This window comes from Pseudorca crassidens, chromosome 5, assembly GCF_039906515.1.
Source record: "Pseudorca crassidens isolate mPseCra1 chromosome 5, mPseCra1.hap1, whole genome shotgun sequence".
NCBI classification, from domain to species: domain Eukaryota; kingdom Metazoa; phylum Chordata; class Mammalia; order Artiodactyla; family Delphinidae; genus Pseudorca; species Pseudorca crassidens.
In genome coordinates, this window is record NC_090300.1 from 67334784 (window position 1) to 67360386 (window position 25603).

The 25603-nt window shown below is 36.1% G+C and overlaps 1 protein-coding gene across 7 annotated transcripts in view; it reads left to right on the forward strand.

Moving 5' to 3' along the window:
- The window catches only part of VPS8 (VPS8 subunit of CORVET complex), a 306350-nt gene that overhangs the window by 144619 nt on the left and 136128 nt on the right, over nucleotides 1-25603 (forward strand). For all 7 annotated transcript variants that reach the window (XM_067738310.1, XM_067738309.1, XM_067738314.1 and 4 more), the window contains 6 exons: nucleotides 6325-6396; nucleotides 12217-12336; nucleotides 13409-13465; nucleotides 16813-16895; nucleotides 17623-17707; nucleotides 18567-18665. In XM_067738310.1, the coding sequence (XP_067594411.1) occupies nucleotides 6325-6396; nucleotides 12217-12336; nucleotides 13409-13465; nucleotides 16813-16895; nucleotides 17623-17707; nucleotides 18567-18665 (516 nt within the window). The remainder of the gene's footprint in view (nucleotides 1-6324; nucleotides 6397-12216; nucleotides 12337-13408; nucleotides 13466-16812; nucleotides 16896-17622; nucleotides 17708-18566; nucleotides 18666-25603) is intronic.

Below are 25603 nucleotides of genomic sequence, written 5' to 3' on the forward strand. Positions count from 1 at the left end.
AGCTGGAGAAATGGGTAAGATGTAGGATCCTAAATTCTAGATTCACTGCCTATTATGTCTACCATAATTGATTACTCATATGACCTTCCCAATTAGTATACCTTAATAAAAAGAACATTTTCAGGGAGGCACAAAAGAATTTAGATGACAGACTTTTAAATCATATTTTCCCACCTTTAAAAATTTTGTAATATTGTTTTCAAATGAGGTTTTTAAATTTAGCTTTCTTGAGGTACAGTTTATACAAAATATAATTCATTCATTTCAAGAGAAGAGTTTGACAAACATATGCAGTCTTGTAACCACTACCACAATCTAGATATAGAACAAAGGTCACTTTTGCAGTTTAGTACTGAGTCCCTTGCCCCTTGCAACTGCTGGTCTGCTTTATGACAGTATAGTTTCGCCTTTCTAAAATGTTATTTAAATAGAATCATACACTTTGTAGTTTTTTCTGGCTTCTTTCACTTAAAATAATGCTTTTGAGACTTATCCGTGCTGTGGCTTATACCAATAAGTTGTTCCTCTTTATGGCTATGTAATTTTCTATTTTATGGATATATAATTTGATCCATTCACCAATAGTTGGTCCTTGGGGTTGTTTCCAGTTTAAGTTATTATGAATAAAGCTATTATGAATATTTACATAAAGGCCTTTGTGTGGACATATATCTTTATTTCTCTTGAGTAAATACCAAATAATGGAATTGCTGGGTCATTTGTTAAGTGTATTATTTTACTTAAGAAGAAACTGACAAGACTTTTCTAAAGTGGTTCTACCAGCTTACATTCCAGTAGTGTGTGAGAGTATCAGTTCTTCATCTTCTCTCCAACACTTGGTATGGTTGATCTTTTTTTTTAAATAAATTTATTTATTTAATTTTGGCTGCGTTGGGTCTTCGTTGCTGCGTGTGAGCTTTCTTTAGTTGCAGCTAGCAGGGGCTACTCTTCATTGTGATGCCCAGGCTTCTCACTGCGGTGGCTTCTCTTGTTGCGGAGCATGGGCTCTAGGCGTGTGGGCTTCAGTAGTTGTGGCATGCAGGCTCAGTAGTTGTGGCGCACAGGCTTAGTTGCTGTGCGGCATGTGGGATCTTCCCGGACCAGGGCTCGAATCCGTGTCCCCTGCATTGGCTGGCAGATTCTTAACCCCTGCGCCACCAGGGAAGTCCCTGGTTGATCTTTTTAATTTGACCATTCTAATAGGTGTATAGTGGTATCTCATTGTGGTCTTAATTTATATTTCCCTCCTGACAAATAATATTAAACATCTTTTCATTAAAATATATTAGGAAAGAAGTTATGTTTGCCATCCATATATCCTCTTTGTTGACAATATCAAATTTTTTTGCCAATTTTTCCCCTATTTTTAAAAATTGTTTTCTTGTTCTGAGAGTTTTTTAATATATGTTTTTTTTATCAGATTACGTAAGTTTCGCAAATGTTTTCTCCCAGTCTGTAGTTTGTCTTTTCATTCTCCTAACAAGGTGTTCTGAATAGCAGAAGTTTGAAATTTTGATCAAGTCTAATTTATTAGTTTTGTTTTATGGATGTTGCTTCTGGTGCTGTATCTAAGAAATCTTCACGTGACCCAGGGTCGCAAAGATATTCTCTTGTATTTCTGTTAGAAGTTTTATGGTTTTAGGTTTTACATTTAGATCTGTGATTCATTTTGAAGACATTTTTGCGTGTGGTACAAGGTTTAGCTGCAAGTTCTTTTTTCTTCTTTTGCGTATAGATATCTAACTCTTACAGCACCATTTGACAAAAAGACTGTCCTTTCTCTACTGAGTTGTCTTTGTACTTTGTCAAAGATGCATCATCTGTGTATATGTGGGTCTGCTTCTGAACTGTATTCTATGCCACTGGTCTGTTTGTCTTGATGCCAGTACCACACTGCCTTGATTACTGTAGCTTTATAATGAGTATGAAAATCACATTATGTTAGCTCTTCCATGTTCTTGTTCTTTTTCAAAATTACATTGTCTTTTGTAGTTTAGGGTGTTTTTTTTTTTGCATTTCAATATGAATTTTGAGTTATCTTGTTAATTTCTACAAAAGCCTGCCTGGATTTTGATTAGGATTGTGTTCAATGTTTAGTCAATTTAAGAATAGACATCTTAGCAATACTGAGTTTTGTGACCCATGCAAAGGTATACTGTTCCATTTATTTAGGTTTTCTTTAATTTTTCTCAGTAATATTTTATAGTTTTCAGTGTAGTTTTCTGAGTGATAAGGATTCAATGTAATGTTTCTCTACTATTGTACAATTTAAAATTCTTGATAAAGTAAAATAACACTTGCCTCCCACTTACCTTGCTTTTGTATACTGCCATAAGGAAAACTGATGTCAACCTGACTTTTCTTAACTTTCCCAAGGACTTAATCTTTTTTTCTAGAGGACCAGAATACTTTTTTCCTTATATTTAAAGACTAATATTTTAACTCTAAGATATTACTCAGAATTGACGATTTTGGGTCAGTTTTGCCATATATGTACTGTGGGCCTTTTCAAGTATGTGAATTCGAGTCTTTTTATTTAAAGAAAGTTTTCTTGAACGTAGATTTAAATACTTTTTCTGCTTCGTTATTTTGTATTTCATCTTCAAAAACTCCAGTTATTTGTATATCTTCTTTATCTTCTATATTTATCACCTTTTTTTGTTCTCTTTTATTTCCTTCTTTATTTAATTTCATTTTCTTGGTTCTTTTCATTTACATTCTCTATTTCTCTTTACAGTGCTTTTGGTCATATCTGTTCTCCCTTTGGTGGCTTGTAATTCTGTCTTCATTTCTGAGGTGACTTTTTTTTTCAGTTTTTGTCTGAGTTCAGTTAGCTGCTATTTCCTATCTTCCTGCTCTTTGTTCATTTCTTTTATGAATTCTTAAATTTATGGTTTGTGATGTTCTTTCAAATCTGCAATTGTATGTTTAAATATATTTCCTATATGTTGGGATATTGTTATAGTTTACTTCTATCTTGTGACTAGTTTTTATTTTAAATGTTTTATTATTGAGTGCCTTCATTTGCTGTTTTTATTGTCAGTTTTTTTTTTTCTTCTTTTGCGGTACGCGGGCCTCTTACTGTTGTGGCCTCTCCCGTTGCGGAGCACAGGCTCCGGACGCGCAGGCTCAGCGGCATGGCTCACGGGCCCAGCCGCTCCGCGGCATGTGGGATCTTCCCGGACCGGGGCACGAACCCGTGTCCCCTGCATCGGCAAGCGGACTCTCAACCACTGCGCCACCAGGGGAGCCTTGTCATTTTTTTATGTTGGATTTTTCTGGACTAGGAATAATAGGTGACCTTGTTGGATGGTGGGGGAAAATTACATACTATTTTCCGCATTCAAGTATCTTCTTTATTTGCTACAACCAAGTGCAATTTTTTAAATAAATAGTGTGTTTTGGGGATAGCCTATCTTCTCAATCTTTGACAGTCTCTTGTTTTAGTAGGACCTTTATCTTGGGCCACTTTTTTCTTTACCACAAGCCTCCGAGGAATATCTCTCCATTCCCTTTTCTATGTTAAAAGCTGTATCTTACCAAGGCCTCCGATCTATACTTGCCAGACCTCTTCCTTTGTTCTTCCTATTAGTCAGTGTGCTGATCCACCGGGTTGCAGACGTGACCTCATTATTTCCTCACCCAGGGTGGATTTCCATTTTCTTTTGGAGGTGAATTCCATTTGATATTATAGGTATTCTGTTCCTACTGAAACCTCGTCACACCCTCCTTTCCTCTACCCAGTTCTGTCCTGACCTCTTTTTGGTTTTATGGGCTTTGGAGCCAACTTTGCTAATTTGGGATGTTTACTTTCCCGCTTTTATATAAGTTGAAGTATGTAACATTTGTTGTCCTTCTGGTTTTCCCATTAGCCTGGGTTGGGTGATTCTTTTTGTTCTTTTCTACATACACGGATCTTATTGGGAGATGTGTGAAGCTGTTAGGTCAGGGGTTCACAAACCACAGTCTGTAGACCAAATCCAGCTCCATTTCGCCTCTGGCTTGTGTGAGCTAAGAGTAAATTTTTTTTTTTTAAGGGTTATAAAAAGAGAAGAAGACTATGTCGTACAAACCACATGTAGCCCACAAAGCCTAAAATATTTTCTCTCTGGCCCTTTACAGAGAATGTTTCTTGACCCCTGGATCAGGCTTTAGCCAACTAGCATTATCTTACAGAAACCCTATAATAGTTTTTAAGGGGCTACAGAAAGAAGTTTTTTTTTCTTTTTTTACATCTTTATTGGAGTATAATTGCTTTACAATGGTGTGTTAGTTTCTGCTTTATAACAAAGTGAATCAGTTATACATATACATATGTTCCCATATCTCTTCCCTCTTACGTCTCCCTCCCTCCCTCCCTCCCTCCCACCCTCCGTATCCCACCCCTCCAGGCGGTCACTGAGCAGCGAGCTGATCTCCCTGTGCTATGCGGCTGCTTCCAAATGTAAGGTAGATAGCTAGTGGGAAGCAGCCGCAGAAAGAAGTTTTTATGACCAAATTCACAGGTGACTTTGGACTTGAATTTTAGGTCTACCTTTGCACTTCACAAACCGTGTCATTCTCCATTAGGACATCTTTGCATGTTATTCCTCTAACAAGCATTGTATAATTAGAAGCATCTTTGTGGAATGATAATGTTTTAACATAAATGTGCCATTTTGGTGGCAGCTGTTAACTACAATCAAAATATGTCATTATGTGTATCACAACATTCATGAGAAAGTATATCACCACTTAATTATGTTTACAGAAGTAAACTTGCAATATGTGTTTCAAAGCAGTGAATACATGCTGCCAAAAGGAAAGTGGATACAGAAATTCTTTTTTACTTGCTGTCAGTGCTGTAGTTGTTTAATACATATGTTAATTCTCCGTGGTTTTGTGTTTAGTTGAATAGCAGTTGTATTAGCAGATAGTACCTTGTCCTTGTGACGGCAGAGTGACATCTCATTTTGGCCACACGCCCTGGGAAGGGGGTGTGTGCATTTGTGTGAGTGTGTGCGTGTTTGTTGTTCTCATAAGCGTTAGAACTGAGAGACTTTCTAGACCATCTTTCTGTCTTCAGGCCAGGTCATATTTAACCCACGTAAGCATCAAAATACCCTCTGTTTGAACTTTCCATATTAAGAGTTCCTACAAGTCCCCTAGGTAACTCATTTAAGCTTTTCTTAACTAACTGGCAGCAAAGCATTCTAGTTGAAGAAGAAATTTTTTTAAAAGATTTTATTTTCCTCTGTAATTAACGGGACAAATCAGTAGTTGTTGTTTAAAGTGCTTATTCTGTGTCAGACAAGAAAAGGGAAGGAAGGACATGCTAGTAAGAGAACAGCACGAGCCGAGGTACTTTGGAGAAGCTGGGGACGCTCAGGGCCCATTTAAAGAACAGCAAGTATTCTGGTTTGAATGTAACTATGATGTAGTCTTGAAAGTTTGTGGCTCTGAAATTCTTTGTTAATCTATTGGGACAATATGTAGTCTATTTTTTTGCTTCAGGATCGTAAGCAGTAAATTATTGCTGTGTGGATTTAAACGTTACTAAGGGCCAAATGTGCTAAGTGAAAACCATAGGCAGATCTTCAAGTCTTTCATCATGCTTATTATTCAGTAAATATTTTCATTTAAATTTTTTTATAGTGAATATAATTTCAATTTCTTCATATATGCATCCTGTAGCTTCTAGGTATTTTCAGAATCTGGTGCTGTCATATATGTGGGTGCATGTTCTATTCAGAATATATTTGGCTGTACTTGAGCAGGGGCATAAAATCAAAAATGCTGTACTTGGCAGTGTTTTGAAAATAGAATGCCTGTTCTTTGTGTGTATCCTTGAGGTTTTTAACATTGTGACAGAGCATCATTTTTTCCAAGTTGTCATGGAAATCATGAAAATTATTTTTCATGACAGTTAGCAAACTGTATTTCAGTTATTATTTCCAAATAGCATGGACGGAATGATGGCTGAGCATGTAGCGTGTATTTCATCCTTTTCAAACCCTTGCTCACAAATTGCCTCTTGCCATTAGTGTTCTTTCTTTTTCGTTGCCTGTAAACTTTGCCTTCCTTTCCTGAGTCACTTTCTGGTTATATAGTAATCACTATATGTTTATACTTTTATTTATTTATTCAGAATACTATGCAATATTGAATATTGTAGCTTTCTATTTAACTCACTAAAAATAACTTATTAAAGGTATATCAGGAAAAACCGGATGAGGAGTGGTTACCTTATTTGGAATTTACCTGACTATTAAGAATTTAATATCTTGTTTCCTTCTAAAATTTCCAAATAATACTTACTTTTATAAATTTCTTTTTCCCTTTCAGACTTTTGAAGATTTTAAAAATGACAAGCAAGCTGTAGAATATCAACAACGTATTGTGGATATTTTGTTGAAAGTAAGTATTCAAAGAATATATGTCTTTGTATTGATGTTTATATTAAGAAAACTGAATTATTTGATAGCAAGTTCTAAAATAATCTTGTTTAATAAAGTAATATGTTGCAATCATTTAAAAATTTTATTATGCTGTCTTAGTACTTTATTCAGCTTTTGAAGACAAAGCATTCATTCAAAAAATATAATGTATCTCAGCTACAGAGTGCTACTCTTGAGAAATGCATATTGTGATAATTCCTATATTAGTGTGATTACATTCAGAAATGGACACTAACTTCAGAATGCTTTGAGAAATAACTAATGTGAAGAGTCTCCTTCTGTCTCATACCAACACCACTGTGTTGCTAAGGTAGTGCCATACATAGTTTTGCCATGGAACTGAGATGATGGTGACACTTAAGAATGATTTGAGGCACACAGAGATGATCATCCCAATCTAAATCTAACTAGATTCAGTTGAAAGCTATTTTGAGATTCATACTGTTGCTAGTGAATGATTCCTTTTCTGTCCATCTGCACAGCTTCAGCCACACCAGTTTCTTCTTGTAGTTGAAAGCTTAGAATTTTCGTCCTGTTCATTTGGCTATAAAATGGAGATTTCATCCTCTTAGTAACTTTTAGATTATTTTGGACAAGAGACTAAAATTAAAATATTCTCTAGTTGTGCATAACATTAATGCATTAATTACATTTATAATAGTTCTTCATAATTTTCAAAGCTCATTTATATACATGATCTCATTTGAGCTATTTATTGACCTTGTAAGATAGGCAGTGATGAATAAGAGAATAGAATTGCTAAGCTCCCAAATAATGCCAGTTTGATCCAGGTGGCTAGTATGGAGAATTTTCACCTAGATTTCCAAAATACCTTCCCAAATGGTCTTATTCTTGTCCTTCTTTTTTTTTTTGCAGTACGTGGGCCTCTCACTGTTGTGGCCTCTCCCATTGCGGAGCACAGGCTCCGGACTCAAAGGCTCAGTGGCCATGCATGGCTCACGGGCCTAGCCGCTCCGCGGCATGTGGGATCTTCCCGGACCGGGGCACGAACCCATGTCCCCTGCATTGGCAGGTGGACTCTCAACCACTGTGCCACCAGGGAAGCCCCTCTTGTCCTTCTTTAATTCATGATCTTACCTCTCTTCTACCTAATATTCTTCTGTGGCTCCCCCTTGGCTCAGTTGAAATTAAGTTCTGCTGTGAGAGAAAGTTCAAAATAATAATAGCTTGTTATGGAAATCTAGTTGTCTCCTATAGATCTGGAGGGTAGGCAACCTGATCTAGTAGAGTAGCTTCACAAACTTATCAGTGATGTACATTCCTTCTGTCTTACTGCTGTTATTCTTAGTATGTGGTTTTGTGTCTTTTGGCCCAAAACGGCTGCTGAAGCTCCAGCCATCACCTCTGCATTCTAGCCAGCCTGAATGCAGAAAGAGATGAAGAAGAAAGTGTTCTTTCTTTCAGAAAATGTTTTAGAAGTTGTGTACTGCAATTCTGCTTATATCATGTTGATCACAGCTTAGATATATGGCCCCTTAGATGCTAAGAGAGACTGAGAAATGTACTCTATTTTGTGGGTGGCCATGTGTTTAGCTAAAAATGAGGAGTTCTGTTTCTAAATTAGAAGGAAGGAACAGATGTTGGAGCACAAGTACTAGTTTCTGCCATACCCATCTAAACTGTTCAACACGACATCCAAGATGCTTCTATATTTTCTGGTCCCTGACTACTTCTCTATAACTGCTCCCCTCTCTGACCCTCCTCACTGCTCCCACCCCCGCCATTCTGTATTATGAACTCCTCAACAGTTTTGTGTTTTTGTTTGTTTTGGCCACACTGCACAGCTTGCAAGATCTCAGTTCCCCAACCACGGATTGAACCTGGGCCACGGCAGCGAAAGCCCAGAATCCTAACCACTAGGCCACCAGGGGACTACCTTCTCAACAGTTTTAAAGTTGGAATTCAGTGAACTTTCTGTGTCACCTTTACAGCCTATGTTCTTTGTGTGAGTTTTCTTTTATCCCACCATGCCTTTTCTTTCCCTTTCCCTGCCTGGCAAATTCCTAGCCATTTTCCAAGACATAACTCAAATATCATCCATGAGAAACTTTTAGAACCCTCTCTCACACTTCCAGTTTGATTATTTGCCCCTTCTCTGTGTTCATGTAACACTTCATGCTACACTTGGCATACTGTAGTAATCGTTTACATGTATATTTTCCTACCTGGAATGAATTTCCTGTAGGTAGCAACTGTAAGGATTTTTTTTTTTTTTTTTGGTCATTGTTTTAACATGCCCAGAAACAGAAACATGTCCAGCACAATGCCTGCAACCTGGTAGATGTTCAAGAAATGTTTGCAAGTTGATTGAATTAGAATTCGAATTTAAAACTGTACTAAGGGACTTCCCTGGTGGTGCAGTGGTTAAGAATCCACCTGCCAATGCAGGGGACACGGATTCAAGCCATGGTCTGGGAAGATTCCACATGCCACAGAGCAGCTAAGCCCGTGTGCCACGACTACTGAGCCTGTGCTCACGAGCCACAACTACTGAGCTCATGAGCCACAACTACTGAAGCCCGCACACCTAGAGCCCGTGCTTCACAACAAGAGAAGGCGCTGCGATGAGAAGCTGGCACACGGCAACAAAGAGTAGCCCCCACTCGCCGCAACTAGAGAAAGCCCACACGCAGCAACGAAGACCCAATGCGGCCAAAAATAAAAATAAATAAATTAAAAATAATAAAAATAAAATTGTACTAAGTTGGAAGAATGATCCAAATGAAGGAAATAAAGCTCCATGAAGTACTTAAACTCTTACTGTTGGTGAATTGTGCTCTTGCATATATATATATTTTAATTGAAGTAGAGTTGATTTACAATATTGTGTTAGTTTCAGGTGTACAGCAAAGTGATTCAGTTTTATATATATATATTTTTTTTCAGGTTATTTTCCATTATAGGTTATTACAAGATACTGAATATAGTTCTCTGTGCTATACAGTAAATTCTTATTGCTTATCTGTTTTATGTATAGTAGTTTGTATCCATTGCTCTCATACTCCTGATTGACCCCTCCCACCCCCTTTTCCCATAGGTAATTGTAAGTTTGTTTTCTATATCTGTGCATCTCTTTCTGTTTTATATATAGATTCATTTGTATTATTTTTTAGATTCCACATATAAGTGATATTATAATATTTGTCTTTCTGAATTACTTCACTAAAGTATAATATTCTCTAGTTCCATCAATGTTTGCTGCAAATGGCATTATTTCATTCTTTTTTATGGCCGAGTAATATTCCGTTATGTATATAAACCACATCTTCTAAAGCCATTTGTCTGTTGGTGGACACTTAGGTTGCTTCCATGTCTTGGCTATTGTAAATAGTGCTGCTGTGAACATTGGGGTGCATGTATCTTTTCGAATTAGAGTTTTCATCTTTTCAGATACATGTCCAGGAGTGGGATTGCTGGCTCATGTGGTAGCTCTATTTTTAGTTTTTTTAAGGAACCTCCATACTGTTTTCCATAGTGGCTGCATCTTGTATATTGTTTTGATAGTATTTACCTAGGGTCAATGAAGAATGAACTTTTGAGATTATTTTCTCATTTCTGATGATAGAGTTGTACTCATTTGTTAAAGTGTTTTTCTGAGGGAGCATAGGCAAGGACCAGAGAACAGGTGAGGGAGCATCAAACCTCAGGCATTATGATGGGTGCTGAATGGCTGCAGATATAGAGGGGGAAAGCTGTTAATTTGTGACTTTTTATAAGATTGCTCAGAAAATTTTGTAAGCATGGTCTCTGAAATCGGTCAGAGAGGAAATGAAAAGAAGCTAAAATTTCTAGGATGATAACTTGCTGAGGTAGCAAGGGAATGGGCTGTGAGTTAGAACTGTTTCCTTTGAAGGTGTTTCTAGGATCAGATAGTTAAAATTACTCTTCAGAGCAAAAGGAAGAGCTAAAAGCAGAGAAGGGCACTAGTTGGGCCCTGAGAGTTGAGTCTTGGAAAGGACCTGCACACTGAAAGGGAGTGATGACTGGGTATTTTAAAGCTATAGAAAGCTCTTTGAATATTATAAATTGGAATTTAGATACACACACAGATTACAACTTGAAATATCCTCATACTCTAGTAATGATTAATTATGCACTTGAGCAAGCTGTGACTGCTGGATTAAAAGCAGGCATGGTAAAAAAAAGGAAGGGACATAGTGCTTAGCAAAGTAAGAAAAGGTAGGCTAAAAGCTCGGCCCCAAGGGAATGTTTTATAGGAGAAATCTTATCTTTGAACGGAAAATGAAAGGGGGGAATTTAGGACTTTTCTCTAGGTGAGATGGGGTACTATTCCCTAATTTGTTTTAGAGTTGCCTCCATAAATTCATCTAGTCCAAAACAATACCTGGTCTTCCTTGCCATACTTCTGCATTCTCCCTCTTTGTTAATGGCATCATTCTCCTCCCTGCCTGTCAGGCTCAAGACCTGCCATTTTTCATTCCTCCTTTAGCCACATGTTTCCACACATGTGAATACTTGCCCTGACTCCCCTCTCTCTGCAGTGTCTTTTGCATCTGTTTCTCCTTCCCTGTTCATTATCACTGCATTGTTCTGAACCCCTCTGTCTCTCCCTTGGACCCCTGAAATCACATGCATCTTGGTCTCTCTACCTTTTATCTCTTGCTTCTGTTATTTAATCCTAAACACTGCTGATGGGGTGATTTTCTTAAGCACAGTGCTGATCATGATCAGCTCTCCTCATTGCCCCTTTAGAAACTCCTCAGTTTTTGGTGGAATAAATTCTACATTCCTTAGAATGACATTGGAGGCCTAATCTTTCCTTTCGATCTAATTTCTCCCTCCTCATGCATGCTGCTGCATTCTAATGAAACACAGAGTTTCTCCAGACAAACTTGTATTTTCCTGTGTTCATGCTTTTGCCCCTACTCTTCTCTCTGCCTGGACTGCTCTTTCTCCTGACATTTCCCCCTGTCATGTTTTCCACATGGGCTTTAAAGCTTAGTTTAAAAGCTAGTTTTCTCTTTTTTTTTTCAAATTTCTTCTCTAACCAGTTGAACTAAATTTCTCCCACTGTGCTTCCATAGTCATTTGTTCTTTTATAATAGTGCTGATTGATCACATTACGCTTTTTAGTTAAGATTTGTTTACCTGTCTCACCTTGCTTTCTGGTTCATAATCCCCTTGAAGGCTTCTACCATAGCATCTTACTCATAGTAGTAGGTACTCAGGAGATGAGAGGTCACTTAAATCAGAGGACTGATTATGACTTGATAACTCTGTGTGGTTGCAAAGAGCCTGTTATATGAAACCATCTGTTCAAGAAACTGCTTATAGACAAGGCAGAAGCCATTCACTTCATGTTTTCGTGGGCTGGCTGAGTTCTTTTCTGGGATACCTTCACTCTCAAGTTATCTTACTTTTCAACCCCAGAGCAACTCCCTTCTTCCTGTGTTGGTGGACAAATGTTTAATAAGGTTACTTTAATTTAAATTAACTTCAGATTCTCTTTTAAGAATTCAAGAGGGAAACATGATTAATATTTCTTTGAAATCCACCTCTCTAACAATTCAGTTCTTATCCAACTTGTGCCTAAAATTATGCCAAAAATTACTAAAATGCTTTCAGGGTGTGCAAGTAGTTGTGCTCCTTCTCTAAATGGTATTGAACTCAATTGTTACATAGCTAATAAAAGAAGCTTCGAGTCTTTAGTACTGAGGCTTCCCCCAGCTCCTAATTATTTATTTTTCTGTGTCAAACCAGATGGCATATTGAATAAATGGTCTCTTTTGCTTATCAGGTTATGGTGGAGAATTCAGATTTTACTCCCTCACAAGTAGGGTGTCTCTTTACCTTCCTTGCCCGGCAGCTTGCAAAGCCTGACAACACCTTGTTTGTAAACAGAACCCTTTTTGATCAGGTGAGCGTCTTTAACCATAAGAACTAGAATTGTTTTTATTTACGGTTCATAGAGAAATTCACTGGATTACATGGTTTCTTAATATAATAGCCTATTGGGTAAGTGTCTTACCAGGTAGAAGCTTTTTCACCTTTCAGTTTGGATCTAAATTAGTTTTTTTTTTTTTTTTAATGTTGTGTTTGGGTTGTATGACTGCCTAGTAACTTGGTATCATGGGAGTATGGTTTGTGGAGATCGGTTTATATAGATTCTGTTCTCTCAATTATTCTGTTGTTCTAAATTGCCTAGAATTCTTGGCTTAAGAATTTTCCAGTTTATTAATCACCCATCTCACTGGTAGTAAGACTATGCTGTTGGGTATCTGGAGTAGAGATTACTTTTAGAAAATCTGAATTTACTTACAAATGACTTTAACTGTGAAGGTATTTCCTAATCCCAGTTAAATATCTCCACAAAGCCACAGGTGGCAAAGAAAATACTTTTTATCTGGAGAAAGTTGCTAATAATGACCAGCGTTTATTGAGCACTTCATAGTGCCATGCTCTGTTCCAAAGTTTTATATGTATGTGTTAACTCCATACTCCCAGTAGCTCTGAAATTGGTATAGTTATTACACCCATTTTTCAGATGAGGAAACTAAAACCTGGTGAGGTTAAGTCACTCATCCAAGGTTGTACTTAGTAAGTGTTATTATTAGCAATAAATATCGTTGTTAAGTGTTAATAAGGTTAGGATTCAAATTCAAGTGGCCTGACTCCAAAGTCCATGCTTTGTGTGGTCCACGGTGTTGAGGATCTTAAAGTTAAGGTATGTAGATGATGCTGGCTTCCAGTCATGTTTCTAAACAGCAAAGAAATGTGTATAAGGTATATATTAAATTGTTAGCATACCTGAAGCCTGCTGTGTCATCTACTATGCCAATCAGTTGGGAAGATACCATATACCTGTGGTGTTCGTTGAGCCGAGTGTGAATGAATTGGTGATATAGAAAGGGTAGTAATCATTTTCATTATGACAGGGGTGTGGCATGCATGCTGGTATCCAATTAACAAAATACCTTTTCTTTGACCAGGTCCTTGAATTCCTCTGTAGTCCTGACGATGACTCCCGACACTCAGAAAGACAGCAGGTATGAACTACTGGAACTCATCTTGCTAAAGAATGAGAAAGAAGACAGAGTAAGCCAGAAAGAACCTTTCTGTACTAGACCTCACTAGACATAAGGGGAAAATGACTTGTGCCAAACCGTAATACTAAGCTAGACAGTGGCAACCAGAAAAGAGTGTGGATGGTTGTTAGTTTGAGCCTCAATCAAACTAAATTCCTAGGCAGACTGGACCTGTCTTGCATTCAACATGACATCAAAGAGAATATAAACTTTATCCTTCTCCTTCATGAGCAACAGTTGGCACCTGTTGTATGCTGCTTTCCACCAGTGTCATCAAGCTGGTAACCACTTCTAGTTGCTATGGCCATGAACCAGAAAGGCTTCAGGATCCTGAGTATTGGAACACTCAGCTTTTGGGAGTGCCACTACACTAGTGCTCAACATTTCTGGAGACTAGAGACTAGAGACTAGACATTTCTAGAGACATTTTCTGTCTCTCCACTAATCACTGTGAGAAAGAAATTGATTACCACTTCTTTCTACTTAGCCACTTTCTTGAGGGTCCTTTCTAGATAGGATTTCTTAAAAGCTACCCATTGTAATTGTGAGCACTAAGAGAGGCAGTCTATTTAAAATTGATAGCAAGACTTTGTCAGCTTAGTAAGCTACAAAAATTAAGTGCTTTGAGAGCTATGCTGATTTTTTATGGTAATGTATGCCAGGCCAGAGGTTGAGACTTAGATAAAGAATATAGGATCACACAGCGAACCCTTTCTCTGCACAGCTGTGGCCCCGTGACTGCTGCAGACTGTCTTAGGGAAGAGAACAGCTGCTAAAATTTTGATTGTCTCTTAAATTGTACTGAATACAAATAGCAGTGTGGATCCCTCATTTTGCCCCTATTTCTCTATTGGCAGGAAAAGTGAAACATGTTATGCATGGTGTTGCTATATAAAATGATAAAAACTTCTTATGTAAATTACTAAATAAAACAAAAATAAAAACCAAACTAAATGTAAAAGCCAAACCTTTAAAAGTAATCATAATGTAGTAATCTATTATTGGGAATCCCCTTTGGGATTATCTGGGTTTTTTTCCCCAACTCATTTTAGAAAATAGAAAGAAAACTGATGAAGTAAATTGCACAAGGTCATAAATGAGATTAGAACTCAATTCCTTCCCTTCTAATCCAGCACTCTTTCTCTTGTACTGCTTGTCATATATCAAAATTTGTTTATGCAATATATTTGAATATTTTCCAGTGGTATGCTGATAAAAGTTTAACAACTGGTTCACACTGATATGAACGTTGGTTGATGTTTTCATTTATTAAAGTGAATAAGATGAAAGTGCAACAGTGAAAGCATGTCAGAACTTCATTCATCAGTGTTGTGACTTCTTTGCTGAATCGGATAACAGTTTTTGAATACTGGAAAATAATTCCTTAATTTTTTTGTGCTATTTATAGTGTAATGTCTCTGACATGCACACTTTTAAGTTTGACTATCTTTTTAACATTATCTCCATCACTTTCTTAACCAGAAATTGGCACGCTTTTTCTATAAAGGACCAGAGAGTAAATATTTTAGGCTTTATGGGTCACGTATCGTCTCTGTCACACATTCTTCTTTGTTTTATAACCCTTTGAGCATGTAACAAGCCCTGATTTACAGCATTTGCCAGTTTCCATGGTGTAAGTATTCCCACCATGGCTGACTTCAGTCTACTAGCGTGATGTCACCCGGCACATGGAATTGGGGAGAGATGCACCATACCACACACTAATGTAATATTTCCACCATACAGATACGGCTACAGTAACTAACCTTGAGAGCGTACACAGTAAAATGTAGTAAAATAATTAGGAAGTGGTGAGTGTGGGTATTGATTACCTTCACTTTTAATTTAATTTATTTAATTGTAGGTTTATATAATTTGATTTTTAACAATGCCTGTATTTAACCACCGGCTTACAAAATTCCTGAAAAGTTAAGTCAGTTTCAGCTCAGTAAGTTGGTTCAGACTGGCTCTAGCAGTGGCATTTGATTATGTTATTCCAAACTGAGGCTTCTAGCAGGTGGGTTCACGCTATCATTGCTCTATATAGCAGTACATTATAATACTCAAAATGGATTAAATTAGAGTTCTGAAGTGTAAAGATAGGTTAGGTTTTATTTCTTTTCTGCCTTTTAAAAAAATTTGACTTGAAAGTAATCAATTTCCTGTGTTAGAAAAATGCTTTGTTAAATGGTTTCCTGGAGTTCTGAGAAAGAGTGTTACTCTGGATCTTGAACTTAAATATAGGAGAGAGCTTTCTCATATTGCTCTAATGACTATGTAATGATTCTATTATATTTGAGATTTATTTTAAAATATTGATATCTCAACATCCTGGTCACATTTTTTTATTCAGCTACTTAGTGTGGTAAAGATTAATTATATGAACCCCAGTATTTTTCTTTGTTTTTTATTGTGGTCAAATATATATACACAATAAGATTTGTCATTTTAAGCATTTTAAGTGTACAGTTCTCATTAAATATAATCTCACTGTTGTGCAACAACCATCACCACCATCTGTCTCCAGAACTTTATAGTCCCAAACTGAAACTCTGTACCCATTAAACAGTAAGTCCTTGTTACCCCTCCCCAGCACCCTGGCAACTATTAAACCTTCTGTCTCTGTGAATTTGACTACGTTAGATGCCTCGTATAAGTGGAATTATACATTATGTGTCCTTTTATGACTTATTTCACTTAGCATGATGTTTTTAAGGTTTATCAATATGTGGCATGTGTCAGAATTTCATTCCTTTTTAAGGATGAATAGTATTCCATTATATGTATATACCATATTTTGTTCATCCATTTATCCATTGATTGACATTAGGGTTGTTTCCACCTTTTAGCTCTTGTGAATAATGCTATACTGTGAGAAACCCCAAGTTTAGTTAGAAAAATTAACACGTGAACATGGATACTACCTGTGGACAACAGATTTTAAAGAGCCATAAGTCATAAAAGGACAAAAATTCACTTATTGAAAGAATACATATGGACGTTTTTAGCTTAGTGGAGGGTCAATTAGATATTCTAATATCGAATAAGGCTTTGTTTGCAAACACTTTGGCATTCCTTCCATGTTTGAAAATAGAGCTGTTTACCTTTTTGTAAGACTTAAATACAATATGATCAACATTATAATGGCAGTCTAATCCCTTGTATACATGAAAGCCAAACTGAAACATCAGCACATAATAAGACAAAAGCAAAAAAGGTATGGTTTCTGTGGCTGAATGGACCCTTAAAGAGCTAATAAATAAAAGTAGATTCCAAAGTGTTTTTACTCATTTATTTTAAATGTTCAGGTCCTTTTAGAATTGCTGCAGGCTGGAGGCATAGTTCAATTTGAAGAGAGTCGGCTCATCCGTATGGCAGAAAAGGCAGAATTGTAAGTTGCTTTGAAGCCATGTATTAGTTCCCATAGAACTGTTAAATTACATTTCTCTAACTTGAAGCCCAGTTTATTTATGCATTGCCATTTTTTTAAGAAAAGTTATGCATGTAACAACAAAAAAAACCTGGGTGCAAAAGTTTTTGCCTTTCAAGTCTAGAAATTAGTTAGATTTGCAAAAATTAATAGCAAGTAAATTTGAAGTGCTTGTACATTTTAGTGTGAAAATGAAATAGCAGCCTTATGATTTATTATTTTAGTTTTTTTTACTTAAAATTTCCATGGTATATCATAGATTTTTGACAGTTATATATATTATAAACAATGCAGAATTTAACATAGCAAATAAGATGCAATATGTTAGCACTACTATTTAGTTTGTTGAATATTTCATTTGACATATTTAATTCTGAATATGGAAATTTCATATAATTGATTATATTGATATGTAATATATTAACTATTTTTTATGTGACGCATTGTTGCTTTAACATTTATTTTGTACCCAGCTTTGAAATTTCTTATAAACGTAGTATTCAGCAGCATCTTAAACATATATTTAGAGGAACGGCAGGTACTATAACTTCATTTAACAATAGAAATCACATCTACTATATTCATTTTCCTTAATACTAACCTCTATGCCTGAGCAAATGTCTTGAAACAATAAGCTAATAACCACCCGACTGTTTGGTACACTGAAGTTTTTCCTTTTATGTTCTAGCTATCAAATTTGTGAATTTATGTATGAACGAGAACACCAGTATGACAAAATTATTGATTGCTACTTACGTGACCCACTAAGAGAGGTGAGTTAAGAGACACCTTTACCCTTTATTCTTACTCAGTCCCCCTCCTCCCCTTATCAAGAAGAAATAACTATTCAGTAGAAATATTTGGACATATGTTTGCTGACTTAAAGTTTTGTTCATTGTTCAATAGGGCTTAATTGAGTGCCTGCTATTAGCCAAGTATATATTGATAATTAAAACAGATATATAGTTCCTGTAATTTTATAACTTATAGTTTAGTGATGGAGATGGACAGTAAGAAAACCAAATATTTAGTTACAAATTGTGATGAGCGCTAGAGAAACTGGGTGCACCATGAGAGGATAATGGGGAAACTGACTTATACAGAGCAGCCAGGGAAGGAATCTCAGATAAAATGACTTATAAACTGAGTTTTGGGATTTGAGAAGAAGCCAGTCAAGCCAAGAGCCAATAGAAAAATGTTGCAGGATCAGGAACAGTATATGCAAAGATCTCGAGGTGGGAAAATTTTTTGACATGTTCAAGGCACTGAATAGAGATCGTATAAATGAAGCTTAGATCATTGTAAGTTGAGCATAACGGGCAAGGGCAAAAGTGATTTGAGATGAAATTGGGAATATGGACAGAGACCACCAAAGCAAAAGAATGATATTCACTGTTAGGTTAATGAAATTGAGACTAACATTAATTGGAACAGATTTGCAACTTCTAAGAATCTACCCTAAACTTTAAACAATTACTCTTTCTAAGTCAGTCGTACATCAGTTAACTATCTCCAAATGGTTTTCCATCTCCAAATAACAGATATTTACCAAGACTGGTACAGTTAGTAGATAGTGACTAAATATTGCTTGAGTGAATGAATGAATGAATTATATTGTCTTGTGCTTTTCAGGAAGAAGTCTTTAACTACATTCACAATATCTTATCCATTCCTGGACACAGCGCAGAGGAGAAGCAGTCTGTATGGCAGAAGGCAATGGATCATATTGAGGTACTGATTCAACAGAATTTTTAAAACTTTCCCATTTGTATGGATATCTCCCAAATTAAATTTTTCTAACTAAGCAGTTGGAGGTATTATATTGATTTGCTTGAGGAGTAACATCTTTTTCAGATAATTGTACCTCACATTTGTATTCGTAAAACCCATGTCATATACAATTTATTATATCATGACTTTTGAAAATAACTCATGTTCAACCAGGTAGTTGACAAACTGGAATTTTAGTGGGTTTTTACAGTGTTCTTAGAAATTCTGAAAGTACTACTGATCTTTTTCTCTACTGCATGACGGAGCCATTCCCCCTAGTCACCTGATGGAATTTTAGAAACATTACTGCAATGAGTTGTTCTCTCTGATGTATTTCCCTTCTTTATGTAAGAGGATGATGATTCTGATTTTGTTTATGCATGCTGTTCTACAAGAATGCAAGAGTTGACTTTGAAACTAAAAGTTCTTTTTTAAAAACTTGCTTATAGATGCCTAAGTGGAGAGACAAATACGTGTGTGATGAGCATGTGATCAGAATGCATTCTAAAAAGAGGCCCAAAAATCACTCCTCACTTTTAGTTTCTTTAGGTTCATAAATACAGTATTCCTCAGAAACCAACAGAGCTAGAGATCTGTTTTAATCTGTTCTGTATTATGGGTCACTAATTATTGAAAAAAAGTAGTAATGAAGGATGTTGAGGTAATTTGAGTTTTGGAAATAACATTTATATCTACAGAGTTTCTCTCCTCCTCCTTGTAGCAAGGATCAGGTAACTTCTGGTGATGGGTTTAGAGATGTAGTGAAAGATATGATTATGCAACATGTTTTAAAATTCTTTTACATATGAAAAATAAGAGCTCTGAAACTTTGAGAAAGCACTGCATGTAGTGTGAATACTTTTAGTTCCTGATAATTGTAACGTTTAGAAAGATGAGAAATGTGAACAGCATCTTATGTAAAACATCTGGTGTGAAAGGTGGTACAGTCAGTGGGCTGAAGTAATTTCCACACTTTCATCTAAAGGATTGAGAACATATATATGTTATTAATTTAGTCTTATCGTATTCCTGCTAACAATAAGATCAATATATCTTGGTGAAAGAACCCAAGAAAACCTTCTTCTACTTTGAATTATATCTTTTTTTCCTCTAATCATTTTGTATTCTTTTTCCTTTCATCATCCCCTTTAAGTCTCCATAGTTACATTATGCCTCATTGTTCATTTCACTTCATCTGCATTATGCAGTGGTTTGAGCACATGGACTCCAGACATCCAGAAATGAAGCTGTGTCTCTCCACATAATGTGAAACATGATGAATTAATCAATGAGCAAACAAATTATTCAGCAGAAAACTCATACTGGAGAAGTAAGAAGTATTGTTTCTGCACAGCAATTATTTCTGCTGTTTTTCCCACATCTGCGCATTTTTTCACCTTGAACTTTTTAATACTTCTTAAGGCCACGTTAGAAATCTATAGACTCTTTTGAAGGACTTGTGTGGCTTTGGTAATGTAAATAAAATCAACATTAAATACGTAGGGGGAAAGTCCTCATTATAAAGTTTTCAGACAGTCTACATAGTGTATAGATTAGTGGTTCCTAACACTTTGGGGGTTAGAGACCTCTTTTGAGAATCTAGTGAAAGATTTGGTCCTGTGCCTCATAGTATTGTGCATGTGCTCAGACGCATAATTTCGTTTGCTATTTCAGGGATCCACAGACTCCCTAAAAGACATTCTTAGATTGGGTCTGTAGATTTCAGGTAAAGAATCTCTGGTAAAGATGTTTTTTCCAATATGGACAACACATGTTTCATGAGATTTTAAAAAATATTTTTGATTTTGAAATATAAAAAAGAAACAAAAAAGTGCATAAAAGTACAGTTTAATAAAAATATTAAAAAGCCAACATCCCAGAAATAGAGTTATTTCCAGTATCCCAGACTATTCCCATGTATCCTTTTCTTATCACAATTCACTGCCTTACTAATATATTCATTGCCCTCGTTCTTCTGATAATTTATTGCACTTTTATATATTGTTATTGCACCTGCCTGCACCCCTAAAAATATGTATTTTTGTTTTGCCTGTTTCTGAACTTTATATAAATGGAGTTATACTCTGTATTTTCTTTTTCTTAATATTTTGAGAAATTTATACATTTTATTGTTTGTAGCTAGTTCATTTTTATTACTGTATAGTGTTAAATTTTACAAGTATATCACAGTCTATCCATTATACTGTTAATGGACATTTCAGTTGTTTCTAGTTTTTGACTATTAAAAGTAGTCCATCCAGGATCATGCTTACATATGCATCTTGAACACAGCTACCACATGCATTTCTCTAGAACAGTGGTTCTCAGTTTGATCCCTGGTACAACATTACAGCATCAGCTGAGAACTCGATAGAAATGCAGTTTAAGTCTTCACCTCAGGCCTACTGAATCAGAAACTCTGGGGGCAGGGCCCAGCAGTACATTTTAACAAGCCCTCCTGGTGATTTTGATGCATGTTAACATTTGATAATCTCTGTTCTAGGGTCTGTAGTTGCCAATTAACTGGGATAAATATATTAAACTTAAGCAGATGCCAGCATGTGTGAGATTTTCCATTGATTCTGTATTCTTGCTAGAGTTTAAAATTTTGTCTGTCTAGTGGATGAATAATGATATTTCATTATGTTTTAAATTTACATATCCTTAATTACTAATGGGATTGATAGATTCATATTTATTGGCTGTTTAAATTTCCTTTCTGTGATGTCCCTGTTCAAGTCTTTTGCCTATTTTTCTGTTAGAATGTATCTTGTACTCATTGATGTAGGAGTTCTTTATGTATCCTGGATGTTAGTCTGTTTTTCAGTGATACATGTTGCAAATATCTTCTACTCTGTGGCTTTTTTTCTATGGTTCTTTTTAAGAAAAGTTTTTTTTTTTTTAAGTAGTCAGAATAATCAATTTTTTCCTTCGGTACTGAAGAAGTCCTATATTATTGTCTAAAAGCTTTCTTGTTTTTTGTTTCATCTATAAATCTTAGATCCACCTGAATCCACTTTTGTATATGATTTGAGGTGGGGATCCAATTAATATATTTTTTTTTTTTTTTTTTTTTTTTTTTTTGCGGTACGCGGGCCTCTCACTGTTGTGGCCTCTCCCGTTGTGGAGCACAGGCTCAGCGGCCATGGCTCACAGGCCCAGCCGCCCCGCGGCACGCAGGATCTTCCCTGACCAGGGCACGAACCCGCGCCCCCTGCATCGGCAGGTGGACTCTCAACCACTGCACCACCAGGGAAGCCCCCCAATTAATTTTTTAAAATATGGATGCCCAGTTCTCCAGCAAGGTTTTTTTCCTTTTTTCCTCCTTTTTAAAAATTGAAGTATAGTTGATTTACAATGTTTTAGGTGTACAGCAAAGTGATTCAGTTATACATATATATATTTTTTTCTTTTTTAGATTCTTTTCCATTATAGGTTATTACAAGATATTTTAATATATTTGAATATATAAACTATATTTGAATATAGTTCCCTATGCTATATAGTAGGTCCTTGTTATTTATCTTATATATAGTAGTATATATCTGTTTATCCAAAATCCCTAATTTATCCCTCCCCCTTCCATAAGTTTGTTCTCTATGTATGTATGTTTGTTTCCTATGTATGTATGTGAGTCTATTTCTGTTTTGTAAATAAATTCCTTTGTATTTTTTTTTCAGATACCACATACAAGTGATATATGATATTTGTCTTTCTCTGTCTGACTTACTTCACTTAGTATTATAATCTCTAGGTCCATCCATGTTGCTGCAAATGGCATTATTTCATTCTTTTTTATGGCTGAGTAATATTCCACTGTATATATATACCACATCTTCTTTATCCATTCATCTGTCTGTGGACGTTTAGGTTGCTTCCATGTCTTGACTATTGTAAATAGTGCTGCTATGAACATTGGGGTGCGTGTATCTTTTTGAATTAGAGTTTTCATTTTTTTCTGGGTATATGCTTAGGTGTGGGATTGCTGGATCATATGTTAGTTCTATTTTTAGTTTTTTGAGGAAACTCTGTACTGTTTTCCGTAATGGCTGCACCAATTTACATTCCCACCAACAGTGTAGGAGGTTCCTTTTTTTCCACACCCTCTCCAGCATTTACTATTTGTAGACTTTTTGGTGATGGCCATTCTGATCTGTGAGGGGATACCTCACTGTGGTTTTGATTTGCATTTTTCTAATAATTAGCCATGTTGAACATCTTTTCATATGCCTGCTGGCCATCTGTATGTCTTCTGTGGAGAAATGTCTATTTAGGTCTCCTGCCCATTTTTCAATTTTTTTTTATATTGAGCTGTATGAGCTGTTTGGAAATCAATCCCTTTTTGGTCATATCATTTGCAGATATTTTCTCCCATTCTGTAAGTTGTCTTTTCATTTTGTTTATGGTTTCCTTTGCTGTTCAAAAGTCTGTAAGTTTGATTAAGTCCCATTTGTTTATTTTTGCTTTTGTTTCCATTACTCTAGGAGATAGCTCCAAAAAAATATTGCTATGATTTATGTCAAAGAGTGTTCTGTCTATGTTTTCCTATAGGAGTTTTATAGTATCTGGTCTTACATTTAGGTCTTTAATCCATTTTGAGTTTATTTTGTATATGGTATTAGAGAATTGTCTATGTTCGTTAGTTTACATGTAGCTGTCCAGTTTTCCCAGCACCAGTTACTGAAGAGACTGTCTTTTCTCCGTTGTATATTCTTCCCTCCTTGGTTGTAGTTTAATTGACCATAAGTGCGTGGGTTTATTTCTGGGCTTTCTGTCCTGTTCCATTGATCTATGTGCTAGCAACAATTGTTTTAAAAGCTCAGCAGGGCTACCTTATCATAAGTATACCAAGGATCTCTGTGTTTTGTCTCTTTCTGGGCTCTCTTCTGTTTGATTGGTCTTTGTCTCTACATGTACCACACTACTTGAAATATTGTGGTTTTATAATAAGTCTTAATGTTTTTTCAGAGAGTATTGGCTGTTTACTTCCAAATTCACTTTAGAATCAGCTTGTCAAGTTCCGCCAAAAGAAATTTCTAACCTTATGATTCTGACAAGGATTACATTGAATCTTTCAATCATTTTTAATTTAATTGACATCTTTACATTGTGAGTCTTCCACCTTATGACCATTTGGTGTAACCGTTTATGGAATAACTTTCTGTAAAGTTTTATAATTTCTTCTGTAGAGACTTTTCATCTACTGTTAGATTTACTGTCACAACTTCATATATTTTAGCATAACAGTGCTATTGTTAATGATATTTTTATTTTTGTTTATTTAAATTTATTTTATTTATTTATTTATGGCTGCTTTGGGTCTTCGTTGCTGCACGCAGGCTTTCTCTAGTTGCAGCGAGTGGGGGCTACTCTCTCCTTGCGGTGCGTGGGCTTCTCGTTGTGGTGGCTTCTCTTGTTGTGGAGCATGGTCTCTAGGTGTGCAGGCTTCAATAGTTGTAGCACGCGGGCTCAATAGTTGTGGCTCGCAGGCTCTAGAGTGCAGGCTCAGTAGTTGTGGCACACAGGCTTAGCTGCTCCGTGGCATGTGGGATCTTCTCAGACCAGGGCTCAAACCCATGTCCCCTGCATTGGCAGGCAGACTCCCAACCACAGTGCCACCTGGGAAGCCTATTAATGATATTTTAAAAATTTTATTTCTAACATGTACAATGTTTACTGTAAAGATTTTTATGGAAGTCTTCTGTTTCTACTATGCTGACAGTTTTCTCATGAATGAATTTTATCATCTTTTCTCCCTTATTCTATTTTTGTCATAAATTTTATTGATATTAAATCAGCCTTGAATTCTATGGGTAAATGCAACTTGAATCTGATATATTTTCTTTTTTGTATATTGTTGGATTTTTTTTTATTTATTAGTGTTCACAATTAAGACTGATCTATAATTTTCCTTTCCTTTCTTATGTTGTTCTACTGAGTTTAGGTATCAAAATTTTGCTAGCCTTATACAGTGAGCTGAAGTAGCTTCCTTTTTTCTATTCTCTGTAAGAGATTAATTGGTATTGGAATTATTTCTTCCTTAAATGATTGCTGGGCACTTACCAGTGAAGCTATTTGGGCCTGTAGTGTTTCATATGGGAAGATTTTTGACTATTCATTCAGTTTCTTTAGTGGTTAAAAATGAATGCATGTTTTCTATTTCTTTTTTCTTTTAATTTATTTCTTTTATTTATTTCTTTTTGGCTGCATTGGGTCCTTGTTGCTGCACACAGGCTTTCTCTAGTTGCGGTGAGCAGGGGCTGCCCTTTTGTTGCGGTGCGCGGGCTTCTCATTGCAGTGGCTTCTCTTGTTGCCGAACACAGGCTCTAGGCACACAGGCTTCAGTAGTTGTGGCACGCTGGCTCTAGAGCACAGGCTCCATAGTTGTGACGCACAGGCTTAGTTGCTCTGCGGCATGTGGGATCTTCCTGGACCAGGGCTCGAACCCATGTCCCCTGCATTGGCAGGTGGATTCTTAAGCAATGCACCACCAGGGAGGCCCTTGTTTTCTATTTCTTACATCAGTTTATTAAATTATATTTTTCTAGGAATTTATCCATTTCGACTAAATATTTAAATCTTCAACATAAATTAATTCATAATAGTTTCTTATCTTTTTAATGCCTGAAGATCAGTAGTAATATCCCCCTTTTCATATGTGATATTGATTAGTTGTGCCTTCTCTGTTTTGAGATGTATTGTATAAAAGTAGTTTGAACTACAGTAACTTGTGTCAGCTAAGTATTATTAATATGCACATACTAACACAAAATTATTAGATACATATCACAAATGTTGCCATCACAATAACTTGTCTTATTTTTATTTGACAATATAATATGTTGATCTATAGCCAGTCTTGGCATTTTAGCCATGGAACATGCAATTGAAAAGGTAGA